At 42.5% G+C, this 18,134-nt stretch overlaps 1 protein-coding gene across 1 annotated transcript in view; it reads right to left on the bottom strand.

Annotated features, from left to right (window-relative positions):
- Positions 1–18,134, bottom strand: part of col27a1a (collagen, type XXVII, alpha 1a) — a 63,171-nt gene that overhangs the window by 19,147 nt on the left and 25,890 nt on the right. The window contains exons 8-22 of the mRNA XM_076102798.1: positions 15,920–15,964; positions 13,604–13,657; positions 13,032–13,076; positions 11,807–11,860; positions 11,011–11,055; positions 7,717–7,770; positions 6,523–6,567; positions 4,700–4,753; positions 4,463–4,507; positions 2,661–2,714; positions 2,201–2,254; positions 2,018–2,071; positions 1,872–1,925; positions 1,436–1,489; positions 1,243–1,287 (exon numbers count right to left, since the gene is read on the bottom strand). Coding sequence (XP_075958913.1) covers positions 1,243–1,287; positions 1,436–1,489; positions 1,872–1,925; positions 2,018–2,071; positions 2,201–2,254; positions 2,661–2,714; positions 4,463–4,507; positions 4,700–4,753; positions 6,523–6,567; positions 7,717–7,770; positions 11,011–11,055; positions 11,807–11,860; positions 13,032–13,076; positions 13,604–13,657; positions 15,920–15,964 — 756 coding nt within the window. The remainder of the gene's footprint in view (positions 1–1,242; positions 1,288–1,435; positions 1,490–1,871; positions 1,926–2,017; positions 2,072–2,200; positions 2,255–2,660; positions 2,715–4,462; positions 4,508–4,699; positions 4,754–6,522; positions 6,568–7,716; positions 7,771–11,010; positions 11,056–11,806; positions 11,861–13,031; positions 13,077–13,603; positions 13,658–15,919; positions 15,965–18,134) is intronic.

Genomic DNA, 18,134 nt, shown 5'->3' with positions numbered 1-18,134 from the left:
TGTCTTTCTGAGCGGAGCAGTTAAGCTAAAAGACAGCTGGCTGAGGAGGATGAAGTGGAGGAGTAGGAGGACCTGTTGCACCTGGCCAGAGATCAATCACAGCTCCTGAAGGAGTCATACACCACTTCCCCTCGGATGGAGGAGAGAAGGGGTCGGAGAACGAGACAAGTGAGTGGGTTGGAGACAGGGGGAGGGTGGAGAGAAGGGGGTTGGAAGAAGTAAAAGATAAACTGGGAGGGTCTGGAATAGTTTAAAAAAGTGAGATGAGTGGGGTTAAAAGATTATCTATGGTTGTAAATCTCATTTTTCTGTGTGTTTCTATGAAGCATTTGAGAAATAAAGCCAGCAAATATCTTATACCTCTGCAGTGACCCATTAACATCTTCTAGCACTTTATGGCAACTATAAATCTGACCACCTATAAACTCGGCGATGTCAGTTATCACCCCCTGGTGGCCGAGAGTATGAATTGCAGGCTGCCCTTCATTGTGAGAGCACAACCATCAAGGGACGAGTCATAACAACCTCCATAAAACTCCAACCCTACATATCTTCAGCTTCTCTCCAATGCAAACCAAGAGCAATCCATAACAATAACCTACTTTATTACCTCAAATTAAATCAAGAGGAACTTAACAAACGTTTGAATGCACAATTAAAATCAAGCAATTAAATCAAACTGCATATTTGAAAGGTGTCCGAGACTACAAGTGAGTCATTTATAATAACTCTGTAGGCTGATATCACACATTCAAGGCCTCGTGTAGAGTTACATTAGTGGGCTTCCTCTGCAGACCGGGGGGCTAACCCCATGCAAGGATTTCATTGTTCTGCTAAACACGAGGCTGTGCATTACTTTGCTGCGGTGCAAAGCATGAAAACAGATTCAGCTTCACACTGATGTTGGGTTTTCATAGACTAAGAGATATCTCTAACGCTTCCTGTGTTAACTCTTTGATTTGTTTACCAGAGATATACAAAGAATATGGAATGAAACCATTATGATGCACACAACAGATGGTTTGATTGTCCTGCAACAGTTTTAAACAAACATGCAAACTTACATGAGCACACACACACACACACACACACACACACACACCATGACACACACACCATGACTAAACACACATAAATGTTATTTTCTCACAGGCTTTACTGGTAACAGTGATGCATGTTATCAGCTCTCTCTCCTTCATTTCCACCAGCCAGGCAACACCACATGCTTATCTTATAACTCACCTCCAGTCCTGTTGTGCCTGGTGGTCCGATCGGGCCCTCATCTCCCTGGGAACAGATGATATTGATCTTAGCATGAATTATGTTTGGGGACATAAAGCAGCCCTCAGTAAAGAGAAGCCGTGTGCTATAAAACCTTTAATGCCCTTTGGAGCTTTGTGGTTATTCTGATGTGGGCGGCGTATGGCAGTCTTACCTCCAAGCCTGGTACCCCTCGTGGTCCCGGTAAACCTCTGGCCCCTGGCTTTCCCTGGATGGGTAATAAGCAGTCAAATTAATGCTAATGTGTAACGGTAAATGTGTGTATTTAGGTACATATTCTTAGCCATGTGTGGTGTGGCTTTTGGTCAGTCAGTCCAACACTTTGATCCAGACTGAAATATCTCAACAGCTATCGGATTAACATGACATTTGGTTCAATTACAGTCTCAAAAGAATGAACTTTGGTTTAAGCCTCAGCTAATGCACTCAAGTAAGATTGTGAAAATGTTTAACCTGCAAAATATCAGCCTATTAGCATTGTCAAAGCACTGCTGCGCCTACGTAAACCCTCACAGACCTGCTCCCACGGACCCTTTGTCTCGATCTGGTTTATGTTTTGAGTACTCAGCCAAGATGACGGATTTACTCACCTTTAGTCCTTCAAGGCCGTTCTCTCCCGGAGGTCCCATGTCACCCGGGAAACCCTGTCATGATCAATTAAAAAAAAATAAAAAGTTTTCTATTGTCTTTCTGAAATATAGACTCACACATTCAACGCAGCAATGAAAATACAAACCTCAGGACCTGGCGGTCCAGGTGTGCCGTCTGGGCCTCTCTCTCCTATCTTGCCCTGTGACAAACGAGAACATGAGAAACGTCTTATACGCTTATTGGCTTTCTTGCAGAGACATAAATGAGGAGGTCTTCACCCCTTGCTTATCTGTCCATTCAATATAAGGCTACAGCTTGTAGAGCTAACCTGTGGTCCTGGTTTCCCATGGACGCCTGGTAGACCTGGAGCCCCCTGGATGCCCTGTCCAATACAAACACAACACATCAAAACTGAGACAGACAGTCAGACAGTATGAAGAAGCAAAATGCAGAACCCTGATCTCTTTTCTAGGGAAAACATTAGACATGCATGACTCTGCTCAGTGTGTCTGTGATCTGTTGGGACCACTCTGTTCTGTGATGCTTAAAGGGTTAGCTTTTGCTTACACACACAGACAAACGAGGAGGGTTTACATAAGAGTTTCCATAAACTAGACTGCACACATCTGCTTAGGTCATTTAACAAAGGCACATTTCTGCAACAAAAGTTGTGTAACTCTGGATGTGTGTGTTGGACGCAGCATGCAGGGCACAGTTTGTGCGTGGTGATTTATGTACGTCCGTGTTTGTCCGTGTACATGTATAGATGTTGTGCTGTGGGGATCTACCTTGTCTCCACTGTACCCGATCTCGCCTTGTTCTCCAGGAATCCCAAGTTCACCCTGATGGAGAGACGAGGAGTCGAACAGGAGGACGGATGGCGTACGGACAAAAAGACAGAGAAATAAAGAACATTAGGAAGAATTGTAACTTTCTACTTCGTCAATCACATTCAGCTCTGTCAACAGACAATACTAATTACCGGTCTGTAATTATGAAAACTCTCACACAATGAGACTAGTTCGTCACATTGGCCAAGTTCTTCATGTGGCATCAATCTGTTTTATGAAAGGCACTGATGGCAATTACTCCAGCCTGTACACACCCACGTCTTGTAGAATAAGCCAGTATTCAACAGAGTAGTAATTACAGACAAATTGTGTTATTTTAACTCTGGTCTGAGTAGCCTTCTAACAAATGTAAAGTGCATAATGTTGGTGTATTCTTTTAATAAGACCAGTGATTAGAAGCTCAAGTAACTCAAGTGGTGCAATTGGGTTTTATTCAACTTATGATCAACTTGTGATTGTTGGCACATCACATAGATCGTTTCTGGTCTCAGGAGGAGAAACATCAGCTGACAACAGCTAATGCAAAATGCTTTCAAGATTTTACAGCTAGTCTTTGTTTAAATCAGAGGTTCAGATTCAGAAACCTTCAAGCAGGTCCCAGTACTGGCCTCAACAAGGTTATATATTTATATTTAACGAAATGGGTAAAATCAAATGTTCCTGTTTCAAATCTTCTGTTTCTTCTGGCATCATCTTAATTCTCTTTAATTATAATATCTTGCAGTTTTATGTATTTTAGTTTTCTTTCAACCATCTTTTTGGTTTCCATTGTCTTTCAAACAGTAACAGTTTGTAACATTTGTTTAAAAAGGTGATTCATATTTAAGTTAACTTAAAGGAATAGTTTGACATTTTGTGATATCCTCTTATTCACTTTTTTTTGCTGATGGTTAGATGAGAAGATTGATATCACTCTCATGTCTGTACAGTAAATATGTTGCTGTTTAGCTTAGCTTAGCTTAGCTTAACTTAAAGACTGGAAACGGGGGGAAACAGCTAGCCTGGCTTTGCCCAAAGGTTAAGAAAATCAACTCATTCATTTACACTTTATATCGATCTTAATTCACACAAAAACTGAAATGTACTGGACTATTTCTTAGCTCAATGCAGTGACTTTCTAGAGTTTTCTCATCACTCTGAGGTTTTCAGGAAAGTCAGTCTTTTTTTTCTTTCTTCTTTACCAATTAAACAAATATATAATGACATATAATGACATAGTGTGTTACTTAGTGAGCCGTTTAGGTGCTTGTTAGCAAATTTTGTTACGTTTGGACAAAGCCAGGCCGACTGCTTCCCTCTATTTCCAGTCTTTATGCTAAGCTAAGCTAAGTGTCTCCTGGCGAACAGATATGAGAGTGGTATCAATTTTCTATACTAACTCTATGCAGAAATTCAAGTTTATTTCCCAAAATGTCACACTATTTCTTTAAGTTTATTCAACAGACCACCTCTTTGCTGACTGCCCAAAGAGGAAACATATCGCACAAAGGATTTCATAGAAATGACATAGCAAGAACTCATATTAGTGAAAATTTGAGAAACCTGTCACATCTCATGCTTTATATCAGTAAAAAAAAAATCATCAAGTTTGTATCTGTGTGGTTGAGGGTGGGACCTAATGAAAGCATGCTCTATGTCTAAGGGTTGGAAAGAGATGGCTACAGTGGGATGCAAAAGAGTTCATATCCATCATCACATGCTGCTCAAACACGGGCCAATAACAGGAATATTCAGATCACCTTATCACCTTTCAGTCCTGGTTCTCCTGGATTTCCGGGCACACCCTAGAACAAGCACCAACAGATGGGTTAGAAAGGGACCCCCAAAACCAAACCTCACCTCAAAAATCCCCCTCATGGGAACTAAAAACTGCTCTGTGCAAACTGTATTAGATGTGTGTGTGTGTGTGTGTGTGTGTGTGTGTGTGTGTGTGTGTGTGTGTGTGTGTGTGTGTGTGTGTGTGTGTTCGGCATTACCTTCAGTCCATTAGGTCCTGGAAGGCCCATTTCTCCCAAAGGTCCCATGTCACCCTGCCGCCAGAAGAAGGGACAAATAGAAAATTATGATTTAGTGATAATTTACAAAGTACAGATGAACACATGTTCCAGAACCCTTGACTTTTAATTAACAAACACACACACACGTTCTGTAAGAATAGGCCTCATTGTCTTGCTTCTAGATTATCCATACAGCCATCTCATTGCACGCAACACTAAACAATGGATGATAATACACGACCAAATTGAAAAGATAAAGACTAGATCTTGCCGCCTGAAGCCAAGATTATGTTTCATCTGAAGCCTGAATCAAATGATGTGGATGCAACACATAGATGCTCGAGGTAACATCTGTTCCACCACTGGAGAACGAACCAGCACTTGGGATTCACGGCCCAGAGTAGAAGAAAGACAAGACTGCAGACGTAATGACAAGGGAGAACTGGGTTTCATTTCATTCAGAGAGGACCAATTATAAACAGCGATTTAAGAATTGATTGGATTTTCTGCTTTCTTGTCAGTGTGTGAAAGGAAGAGACTATATTGTCACAGCATCACAGGCTGCTAGGAGTTATGTTCAGTTGCTGCTATGCATTTTCTGCTTGCAAAGACCTACAGGGTGGCCTTGGCTCAGTGTAATAAATACTATATAAATCTCTTTGTGAAAATTGTATCTGCATGTGTGACAAAGGGTGTTATTGAAAAGTTAAAATGTTTCTTCTTCTTCAGCTGGGAAAACCTAATGTATTCAAATAAGATATGTATGAAGAAATACAATATATTATACTCACTAATGTGTTTAATTGAATTCAGATTTCGAGGTTTATCATGAATGCATGCCACAGGGGGCGCCAAGTTTTAATTCCGGCCAAGACCACAACCTTTTCAACCTCCATCCTCTCAAAGCAGAGTAAGAGGAAGATGGGGACAGACAGAAATTTTGAAACATAGAGAGAAACAATGAAATAAAATAGCACTGCTGTTCAGAAAGCCCCTCTACTTCTTATTCTTGATAAGTTGTTTACATACAACCCTTTTCCAACTGTGGCCTGAAAGAAGGGTGTTTGTACATTCACATCTTTGCAGTGCAGCCCAGTCATGCTGGTGTGTACTGTATAGTATACTTGTATACAGCAGAGGATACGGAGCTCAGAGAAGAGCTGTAATCAGAGAATCCTCCGATTACAGGCCTACTACCACCGGTGGCCTAGAATAGACCAGGAGGAGCGACAGGGACGGATGAGGATGGGACGCGACAAGAGAAACCAGGGAGACATTGTAATCAGACACAATTATGTGGCTGTCGTTGGGCTGAGCAGGCGTGGAGGGCAAGGTGATGGGTGGGCGGGCGGGCGGGGGGGGGGGGGTTCCTGTTCAAAAATAGTTAATAAGAGACAGATTCTAGAGGAAGCAAGATGCCTCGGACAGTTTGATCGGTCAGTGGATCACTCTCATGTTTGTCAAGAGAGGATGTGGGAGGGACAAAATGCATAATTCGGTCTCTACGATCATTAACTTTCTCTTCCGTCTTGGATCCCAAAAACCATCCACTTTCACTCTTTTAGTCATGTTGACAGTGGTAAAGAACCTATGGAGAGTGGTTAGTTTCCCACTAAAAGGGACTGGCAGTGTAAATGATGATAAGAGCTAATTGAGTTTTGTTCCCCCCCAATTAAGCAGGCATATTCTGTTTCACTTAAATACAGTCCTTTACAGCTATGTATTCCTGGAATAAGTGTCTGGTAAAACAGGATGTTTAGACTGAGGAAAACACACAGAAAGACACACAAACTGCTACTCACAATCAGTCCAAGAACTCCGTTTGGACCGGGGGCTCCCAGCTCCCCCTAGTCAGAGAGGAGGAGAGAAAATCAGTGAGATGAAGGGAGAGAGAGAAGGAGCAAGTTTCAGGGGTTATTGGCTCTTTTTAAAACAAACATGCTCAGAAGAGTGGCTCAGTGTTCATCACAGCTTATGAGAGGGGGCTGTGTGCATGTGTGTGTGTGTGTCTGAGGTGAAGGTAGAGGGGGAAGTGATCATCCCACTGAGGCTTTTTCAATCTGCAGGTTCGGTCTCTCTTCTAAAATGAAAACCATAGATAGAATGTTGTCAAGGCATCTATGGTCCTCAAAGGATTACTTCTTATTACTGTAGTAATCCTCCATCTCCTCTGCTAATGCTACAATGTCAAATATTTCACTAATCTTGGTAAATATCTCAATGATTAGCAGACAAAACATTCAATGTGTCTTTGTGACTTCCTCTGCCACCACCATGAGATGAGGACTTATTCTCAGGAAAAAGAAGAGCTAAGAATGGATTTCTCGATCTACAGGACTGAAGCTTTGGAAAAGTCAGAGATGTGTCTGTAAAGTTTTTCTTCACTGAATACACTTTATGTTTATGAGCTTGTTAAAGAGCAACTTTTATATGTGAAAGTTTTCTTTTTAGAGTCACTTCTATGACTGATGAAGTAGTACATTTGTCAGAATGACAATATCCAGAAATGGTGAAAATGCTGAGATCATATAAGCTGATGTGGAAACTGACATGCAACAGACTGGTCTTTACTCAAAACAACATATTATTACATCATTTAGTATTCTTGGATATCACCTCTCAATAATACTGCATGTATGTGTGTGTTGGTGGCCACTTTACATTGGTGAATGGAAAAGGTTGCATTTGAAAGAAAAGCCAGTTAACTGGCCCCCCTTAACGTTGCAAGTTTTTGAAAAACGAGTGCCAAGTAGAATTATCGGGATGGGACGAAATTAAATACGGCAGTAAAACTTGTCCGGAGCAAAGAACTAACTTCAAATGAAAGAGAAAAAAAGCATGCACACGGTCGGACTGCCAGGTGATTTACTCACCAGCACAGCCAAAATGCCAATAGTAATACAGTAGGGGGTAGGTGTGAGTGAAACCACCGCACTCAGTTTGTGTGTGTGTGTGTGAGCACGTGCATTGGTTATGTATTTAGATGTGTGACATACTGGCTCTCCATCTGGTCCAGGTGGTCCTCTCTCCCCAAAGTCCCCTGGAAACCCCTGAGAACAGAGAGACAGACTAGCTTTTATGTTCGGCTGCACACAATCAGTGACAATCCAACTCAGACATCCATTCAATTTCATGGGTCCTGTACTGCTTGCTTTTACATATGTGCCATTTATTGTTTTGGGCCACTTTGTTAGCAAACAGTTGCTTATTTACACATCCAGCAGATACGGAGCAACATTGGCTTTCATTTGGAGTCGTGCTGTTTGGTCTCCACTATGCTGTTTGGTTTTTTTAAGAACTTTTTTGATGAGAAAACCTGCTGCGTCTGAAGATAAAACTATGAGAGCCTGAGAGTGAAACAAAACAGTAGTTACGGACCAGAAAACCAAAACAATGAGCTGAAAGATGCTATAAATCTCCATAGAGTGGAGGGGAACATAAATCAAATAAAAGTAGTGATTAATAGGAAAATATTTTGGTTATAGTCGCTAATATGTACAGCAAACATAGCAAACATATATGTACAGCAAACATAGTTAAATGCAATGCTGATTTAATTGACTGTACAAAAACTGCCTCTATAATAAAAATCACATCCCCCAATTACAGAATTAAAGAAACTCTACAAAATAAAAACATGTAAAAAAAAGTGCTTTTCATTGGAGAAGGGTTTGCTTAAATTATGGACCTTCAGTACCACAAAAAAGTAGAGTAAATCATTGTGTCTTTAACTATGGAGTCAAATTTAAAAAGGGATGTTTGCACAAACACCGCCGACTGTTACGCAACCAAGAGTGCTGCTACTGTAATTGCACAGCAATTTTGACAATTTGTCTGACTCAAACATAACATTAGACACAAAGTTATCTGAAATATGTACAAAATAAGAGCATAATTGCCCCATTATATACATTAAATCCCTCAGCTGTAGGGTGTGGGTAGCCAACTGTTCTAGGCTGAGTGCACTTTCTAAATGCAATAAGGGAGCCAAGTAATTACTCTGTCCATTTAGCAGTAAACGGGATGCTAATCTGAGCTATGCTAGCAGTTGATGGTGCTGCAAAGACGTACCGCATCTGCAGAAAGCAAGAGGGCCAGTGCATCTTGAACCCGACCATCCAGAAACACTCATACTCCTGCTGCCACACGCTGTTCCATAATTGTTAATTACTGTACATACCTCCAGAAAATGGCAGTTATTTTTGAAAAAGTAGAGATGTTTTAGATATACAGCACCTATATTTATTTTAAGCTGTGATTGGGCTTAAAATAAATATAAAAAGAATCTGCTGACTAAATGCAACTCTTTGTGTTTGAGTTTGCAGTATGTTTTTTTTACCCAGTGTGGGATAAGTTTGACTTCATATTGAAATAATGATAAATCCTTGTGACTAATGGTATGTTAATATTCCCCTATGCTTCAATCTACGGACACATCCCGTCAGGTCAATTATGCGAACATAACAGTGTAACAAAAAGCTCTTTTCTTTTCCTATTAGGCCATTGGATGACATTTGGAATCCCACCGAAAGAGTGCATGAGACTGCCTCATGGTTCTAAGACATTGTGCGCGCAGGGGGAGGCACAAGTGCAAGAGAAATCTATGAAGCATGACACTGACCCAAAGGATTGCTCATACAGCTGTCACCGCTGCCGTAACAACGGAGGACAAATGTGGGAAACCAAGTAGAGCACTTGAAAAAGCCTTTGATGAGAGTCATATGAGACTGTCTGCTTTTACATGATGTTCCTCAGCTTTGATATGAAATAGTGAAACACAGCAGCAGCACTCACTGTCTCATAACGTATTGATGTGAAAGCACTGCAACTGATGAGCCCGATTAAAAAGACAAACAAAGCCAAACCCTAAACAGTGTAACAAAAAAGAAGTCAAGCTGAAATGCAGAACTGTTGCACTTCGGAAACTCTCTCCGCTGCTTTAGATCTATTCCCTCATCACTCTTCGGTTGCAGTGGACTGATCGTGTGTGTGTGTTTCCTCGACAGAGCACTATAGCGCTGTGGTTATGGCCATTAAAATGTCTGGCTGCAGTTCAGCTGCTTCTTCTGTTCTTTGTCCTCCATCAGGGAGGAGAAGGATGATCTCTCAGGGATCATCTTGTGAGTGTCCTAGCTTTACATTTTCCATGCAGGAGCACAGAAATCAAATGATGGTGTGTGTGTGTTCCACTTACGTTTACAGGTCAGTTATGGGGCTTTTGTATTATCAAAATAACAGGCATCCGCTACTACTCTGCTGTTCTGTTAAGTTTGACTGCATAAACTGCAGAACTGCATAAATATTCATTTGTTTTTCAGCCTTGAATAGCAGTGCTGCGGCTGTCATAAAATCATTCAGGATTTGCTTGTAGCAGGAAAAGACCAAGCCGTGATGACAGCACTTCCATGTGAAGACCTGTGGGTTTGCATGACCAGCGGCAGAACTGTGAAACGGCCTTAACAAGGTCTTTGTTGCAGCAAACTGTCTTGAAAAACAGCTTGCGACTTATAATACAGCCCTGTTTATGTGGCGAGAACTCACGTACGACACAAAAACCTAATGGAAACACATGATCCAAAGCCTAAAACACGATGAATTTGCATCCACAGCTGCTTCTGAAACATTTGTCTAATTACAGAATAGGCTGAAGTTCTCAAAACCTCACACTAAGCGGACTCTGGCTCGCGTGTGTTCATGACTTTTTTGGTCTGTAAAGGCCTTATTTACAGAAAAGCCAATAAGCAACAGCTGCAAAATGATCTCAGCCGTGAGTTTCAAGGTTACACACTCTTTCTGAAACAGTCTGTCGAACTGACTTTGAACACTATCTGACACAAACAGCAGAACCGACGGCTTCCTCCAAATGGCTTAGCTCCATGCTGAGGGGGACCAAAAGCCTTTTTCCCCCAACAAAAAACCTTTTTGTTGTTACATCCAAGACTCCGACGGGCTGCTGGTGGGACTCCACATGTATTCAGGCTGCAGTTAATCCTTCAAGCAACCATGGAAATAATGAGCCGAGACAATGACGTAAATCCAGACCTTATAAGTTTCCCATGTGCAGTGTAGGTGTTGAAGTCTTTGCACCAGAAGCTCTCAATATGACCCCAATAGAAGAATGAATTTGAAATCGTCATTGGAACGTTGTTTGAGATCTGTCACCATCTCCCCCATCACCGTCTTTTCTTTCAAAAGTCATTAATAACAGATGATACATTCACAGTCAACCGAGCACAATTCATCACTCTTTGAAAAGATTATCTGTAAAGTATGTTGAGACAAAACTTTACCGGCCTACCCATCTTGCCCCTCTTCCCTGGTTCGCCGGGAATGCCCTGAAAATCAAAACGAGAGAGAGCAGAGGTGGAGTAGAAAACAAAGCAGAAGGGGGGGAAAGGGAAGGGTTCAAGAAAGATAGAAAAACAAAGAAGAAAGACAGACATTATATACAAACCATGTCAAAACTAAAGCATAACATTCTTGGGCATAAGTAATTCAAGCCCAAAACACATCATTAAAAAGCTTTCAGCTTCTATCAACTCCTGCTCCAACAGATGTGAGGAACAGCTGACTGCAGCCTTTCAAATATTTTCCCAGCCTATTATGAGGGATTTAGGCCTCCATCTCATACATATATATGTTAAATAATCACCAGTTTCTCCTGGAAGAAGACGCCATCTCTTGTTAGCTAAGGTATGTGCCATCTCGCTATCTGGCTGTCTAGAGAGATCCTGATTACAGCCTGGCCTGCGCTGACGAAACCTCCTGGAGCGTGTCATAAGTAGGCTAATCGCTGCATGTTTTAGAGGCTGTACAGAAGGAGGAGGCCTTGATGAGTTCAGGCAGTTCAAAGGCCCTAAGAGGGGGCTTTTATCATATGAGTCATCAACACTCCCACACAGCAGCACCTCGGACAGCTGGGGACCGTTTCCTACTTTATAACAACAACAAGACAGCTGAATAAAATGGCAAGAGAGGCACTGTTTTCCTCTCACAGGGCCCATTAGCTGGGTTCAGTTGGTCACTGTACATTTCTGCAATTATTGTGTGTGCTTGAGAGAAAATACACGTTTGACAAGAACTCACTCTTTCGCCATCAGCCCCGGGCAGGCCAAAAAGCCCCGGGATTCCAATGAAACCCTGCAGGAGAGGAGAGGAGATAGGAAAGAGGAGAGAAGAGGAGAGGAGAGGAGAGGAGAGGAGAGGAAAGGAAAGGAGAGAAGAGGAAAGGAGGAGAGAAGATGGGAAAAAGGGGAGAGGGGAGAAATATGGGATGTGAGTATTTGGACGCCATAAAAGAACAGCAACTCCTGTTAGCTCTAGGGCCGAGTTTCAGGGGCCGAGGGTCCAGCATGGATAGGGTGGGCTTCCATGAAGAACCAAGCCATGAGGCAAGTGTATATGCCCATGGACTGCATGGTGCTGGCTTCCACGATGTAGTCCAAGGGCACATACCCTCACGCCAGGGATCTCTGAAGATAGCCAGGACATCACAATGGGCTGTCGGTGCAGGGGGAGACACACATAGAGGAACACAAGCACAAACACCACAACAGTAGAACACCGGAGGAACAGGTAGATGGTTCCAGGCAAGTAGAGTCGGTTGACGTGCACACAATATGGAGTATGCTGCAAAAGAGAGTGCGGAATATTTGGAAAGGCGGCTCAGTGAGAGAGAGCGAGAGGACTAGAATGCCTCCTTAAGACAGCAGGGCCTCATACGGAGCTTAAACAGGAAATTCCAGCCAGTGGGGGTAGGGGAGGCTTTGGAGCAGCCAGGGGGAGCTGATAAAGAACCTTTATTGGAACTCAACATAAAAATCCTTGTTTGTGTCCGTGAGCATGCTTCTCTTTGTTTGTGTACTTTAAGGGTGCGTGTTTGTAAGCGGAAAGGCTCATCAACAGCCAGTCTTTGAGCAAGTGTCCATATACAGTAATATACTGCTTCTACTACAAGTAAAGACTCCTATGTTTAGCATACTATTAATAGTGGCACACACTGTTTGGGTGAGTGTGTATGAATGTGTTTATGTGTGCAGTGGTGGATGCTGGTGCACCAAAGTGCATGCATGCTCTCATACTGTCGTGCACGCACTTTGGATGTCGTTGCATCTACATGCACATGCATGTCCTCATGCAACAACGGGTTCACGGCACAAAATACCAACAGTGTGCAACCTTTAATTAAACAACTTTCTGCGCGTCTCCTTCTATACGTTTTATATGTTCACTGGTCCTGTCAAAGCACCAATGTTAGTAATTTAGTCTGATAAAATCTAACTTGAGAAGCACATGTGAAGGGAAGACTTACCCGAACGCCTTTAGGCCCCAATGGTCCTATCGGCCCTGGTAAACCCTGAAACACAGAGAGAGGGTCTTTATTTCAGCGCTTTACACTTTTACTGGTTTATACCTGAAAAAATGTTTTCCTAAAATACACTGTGAATGTGTTTGTCATTGAGCATCACGATGGCATTGAAAAGTGGCCGGCCAAAGACTGCAAATTACAGTCTATCAAACACATTTAAAATGCCACCAGATTGTTTAAAATGTTAAATATTTAGTTCCTAAATAAATGTGCAAGTGATTATAAAGATGCCAGTAAACCCACATACTGTGGAGGTTATGGACACAATAACAGGCAATCCTGTATAATGTTGTAGCGATGCAATAAATGAAACCATTCAGCTTCATGGTAATTTCTGAGGCTGTAGCTTGTGATGTTGTTCTCTTGGACCAAATATTCCAATTCCTCTATACAGTGTTTATCCAAATATTTTCTTCCAAGTCAGCTGTTCAACATAACCTAATTCCACTTGGCCCTCTGCCCTTACTATGGCCCTGACTACAACTGTACCAGTCACAGCAGAGGATTTACTGCACCTGCCTGCCAGGATAACCTTTGGCACCTGGGCTTCCGACTGGACCTTGCTCTCCCTGCAGGGAAGAGAGAGAGGGAGAGAGGGAGAGAGAGAGAGGGAGAGAGAGGGAGAGGTGGAGAGAGAGAGAGTGAGATGGGGAGGGTGGGTGACCAAAATTGCAGTAACAAAACACACAGGCAGACCATTCTGCACAGTAGCAAACATTATCAGACAGGGAGACAGGGCAGAGGAGATTTTATGATGACTAAAGATATAACAGCTAACGACTGTATAATAAGGAGATGAATGTGTTTTCTTGCTAAAAGTAAGAAAGTATTATCCGCAAAATAAACTCGAAAGTATCAAAACTAAAGTACTAAATACCCTTGTGAAGGTATTACTGTTATACATTATATTATTATTATTGCTGATACATTCATGTGAACAATAAGTTGCATTTTACTGCTGTAGTCTATAGAGGAAATGTTAGTTTTAAGTACTTTTTATACTGTTGGGTATTTGAATTTATAGTGATCATATGTTTTGATAGACAATCTTAATTTGTTAAGTAACTAACTGTTAAATGCATTTAGTGGAGTAAAAAGTACTAGATTTGCCTCTGAATTGCAGCAGTAGTATAAGTATAAAGTGTCATGAAAATAAAATACGTAAGTACAGTACATGTACATGTACTTCAAACTGCATATTGTCCATTCCTACCAAGTTTTATCTGTTGGATACCAGGACTCATGGGTACTGCTGAAAGTTGACGAGATGTGGTCTCTTCACACAAGCTAAATAGGAGTTGGTTTGGTGTGTGTGTGTGTCTGTAGGTGTGTGTGTGTGTGTGTAGCAGGTTGTGTCCAAATTTCGCGGAGCACAAGTGTTCATGTATAACTTCCTTTGACACACTCCGGACGTGCAGCCATGTGCACTGCTTGCCATTCCCTCTCTTGGATAAATATAGTGCATAATGCAGCCAGTTAAAGCCAGACGAAGAATTTGGCTGAGTGAGGTTTAGATCGTTCACTGGCCAGCAGTGAAGTGGGGCTCTGAGCACAGCTCGTGGTGTATTACAGTAACAAAGAGCCATCAACACTTTATGCGCACCAGCTGGACTTTGCTCTCAATAGCTGCAGAGTCCACACTGCCAAACAGTTGTGCTCATTACTCCGTAACTGGTGCCGCGGTGATTCAGACTCAAGGCTAGAGCCGTGATGAGCAACAGCAGCAGCTCTGTGGGAAAGAGGGGGGCGTTCGAGGATGGACAGAGCTCATGATGGTGAGCGAGAAAGAGGACTCCTTCTCCATGATGAGGAGGAGTGCGGGAACTCCCTGCGCTGGTGATGTCACCCGGAGAACGGGGACTTACTTAAAACTGTGTGACAATGAGGAGAATGTTCCACTCTGCTTTCCATGACTCAGGCCTTTCCTTAATACCAACAGTAGTATGACCCGTCCCAACTGAAAATAGCTCTGGACACGAGGCTGGATGCTCCAAACTTAAAATAGTCCCTTTGGGCTGGACCAAACAGCCAGAGTCCTGTCTCCTCCCACTTGTAGCAGTGAATAAAGGAGTTCATTGAACTGCTATCCCCGAAGAGGGGCAGATAGAGGAGGAGGAGAGTATGAGAAAAGAAATGCGCACACAAGATTAAGATAGTATAAATGTAGCATGCTGAAGGAGAGGCCGAACATTTGTGGCAGGGAACGGTCCAGAGAAAGACAGTCACACAAAGGGAAACTCTCGTCAAAGCTACAGTGTGATAGTGAGCGTGTCACTGTTGGCCTAGTTGGCTCGTTCCCGTTTCTCTTCTCTCTATTTTTCTCTCTCTTTGGCATCGCTTTCTGATATCCTGGAGAGCATCGCTACAGCACAGCACTTTGGCCAGAAGTCTGTCCTCACCAGTGCTTCATAACAGGCTAATCTAATCTGGCTACACTGCAGGCATGCTTGGTGCGCGCACACAAACACACACACATATACACACAGACTGAGATGATGACGACTGGCTTTTAAAAGAATGAGGTGAGACGTGAGAAAAGGAGGGACTAGTCATCGATAAGGGCCTTGATGGAGGACTCTATTATAGCAAAACATCTAGACACTCATGAAGGCAAAAATGCATAAAGGAGGGTTGTTATATCTGTTAACAACAAACAAGGACAATAATAACATATCATCTTGGCATGAGTTGCAAGATTTGGGGATGTTGAACTTTTTTCAAGTGTGGGATTAATGGAAGTGTGAAGAATAGCAGTGGCATGGGAGATCGACATCTATATGGTATGAAAGCCAGGGAAAAAAGGTAGCGATGGAATGGAGAGAGATACTTACAGGCTCTCCAGGGAGTCCATGTGGACCAGGGTGACCTCTCTGTCCCTAAAGAGACAAACATAAGAGAAATGGGAAGTTAGTTGAAGCATATAATAATGCAGAGGTAAAAGAAAACACACACGGTTCGCAAACGTGGAAAAAGTGGAGTTTTAAGCGAAGTAAAATGTGCATGTTAACGATGGCAGCACCGACAGACAGGTTCAGTGCCATATGCAAGGAATCAATCTGCCCTTCTGTCAAGGGATCAGACTTTCCACTGGCCATGTTCATAGAGAAATTGTGCTCGCAAGGCCGTGCCAGGATCATGGCATGTTGAGGATATAAATGCCTTCCTGTTTGAGTCAGATAGCAGGTCCCTTCCTCCGCCTACAACAGAGAAGACAGCCTGATGTAGTGCTTTTCTGCAGTTCTGCTGACTCCAGCAACACGGACCCCCAACAAAGAGCGAAGAGAAACTACATCAAAAGTGGGAAGACAAGCCTTTCCAGACCACAGTTCGATAGAGTGAGAGAGCAAGAGAGAAAGGAAAGGAAAGACGAGGGAACAACAAAATAAAAACAGAAGGGTAAAGAAAGGAAAGACTCCCGTTGTCCCGTTTTCCTAAACCACAGCTCCAGAGTACCAAGCCAAGGCTCCCTGAGTTCCTGTAAACCATCCTTTAGCCCTGACATCTGACTGCAGCAGGGGGAGAGGACACAGCATCCCTCCTCTCATTATGTTAAATGATCACTCTTACTGGCTTACACCTTCATACCAGTACTTTAAACTGCCATCGTCAGCATTACACTCCACATTCAGTACTTAAATAGGTGCAGCAACTGTGTCAACAAACCTCTGTAGCAAGTATAACAGTTATTACTAAATAAATCTATATTTTAGCCTTAAAATCCTACCTAGGTCTGCAAAATGAATCAACATTTTAGCAAAATCGTAATATGGCCAGTTGCAATTTTCATGCAGGAGGTGCAATATTTGTTAAAGGTGAAATATGTGTGTCAAAATACTATTCTAAATTCACTATTGTTGAGCTGCAGAGATGTTCTGACCCAAACATCTTCTTCTACAGACTTTATTTGGGACAGATCCCTGCGAAAATCACGCCGTAATCATTTTAATATGTTTTTCAATGAAAATCAGAATAATGATGTAAAAAATGATCTCTGTATCTAAGACAAAGCCCAGCTATCAACTGATGCACATCATCAAAAGACCACTGGGAGGAGACGCTTGAAACTGGGATGGAAATCCATGATTAATACACATTAAACAACCAGAGATGTCACCAGGTGCTGATAGACCGCTGCTGTAACACAAGCAGAAACATGTGTGTGTTTTTCATGAAAAAGCGCAGTTGGTCAGCAGTGTTGTGGAGAGAACAGGGATGGCTGCACACATGGAGCCTTTGTCTGACATTTTGAAAATTTCCACTTGATGTTGGTCTGTTGGCCAGTTATAATGAAGTGTTGATGAATTTGTGCTGGTCTGATTCACAATATCCATCTGTTGCCATGAGCCTGATATATAATATGATATGTGCATGGAAGCAAAGACAGGAAGAGAAGCACATGCACACCCATTCACACACAAAGATACATGTACACCGTGTTATTAGACGGCTTACTTATAGTACAAACATGTGTAGCGGCTTATGTTCCCATGCTGTGCTGTGAGGTCCACAAGCCACACACACACACACACACACACACACACACACACACACACACACACACACACACACACATACTGTGGGTCCCGGGTATTAACCATACCCTTCCAACCCCAGCCAGACCATCTCAGATCCTTATCTCACTCATAATGAGCTTTGCTAATGAGAGCGGCCATTCCCACCGGCCCGCCTGTGTTTAGTGCCACTTGTTTAACAAGCATGTGTGTTTAATCAGATAAACCCACCAGAATGCTTTTGATTTTCTCCCCGGTAGCACCCCTAACACCTTCCTATCCCCACCCCCACCGTTACCCCACTAAGCCGAGTAGTGCCCCAGGGAACGTTAAGTGCATTTGTGCAGAAATAAATTAAGAGACATGTTGTATCTGCAGAAGACATGTCATTTCTCTGACTCGTTACCAGCTACTCTGTACACACTTCACTCTGTGCATGTGGATGTCTGGTGGGTAGAGATGTTAAAAAAAACAAAAACAAAACTGCATGAACCTAACCGGACAATTTGATTGAAATCTAACCTGCGGAAAAACA

The sequence above is a fragment of the Anarhichas minor genome, unplaced genomic scaffold, assembly GCF_050575085.1.
Source record: "Anarhichas minor isolate MPS153535 unplaced genomic scaffold, ASM5057508v1 ptg000002l, whole genome shotgun sequence".
NCBI classification, from domain to species: domain Eukaryota; kingdom Metazoa; phylum Chordata; class Actinopteri; order Perciformes; family Anarhichadidae; genus Anarhichas; species Anarhichas minor.
The sequence above is the reverse complement of the archived record's forward strand: the minus strand, read 5'-3'. Positions and strand labels throughout refer to the sequence as shown.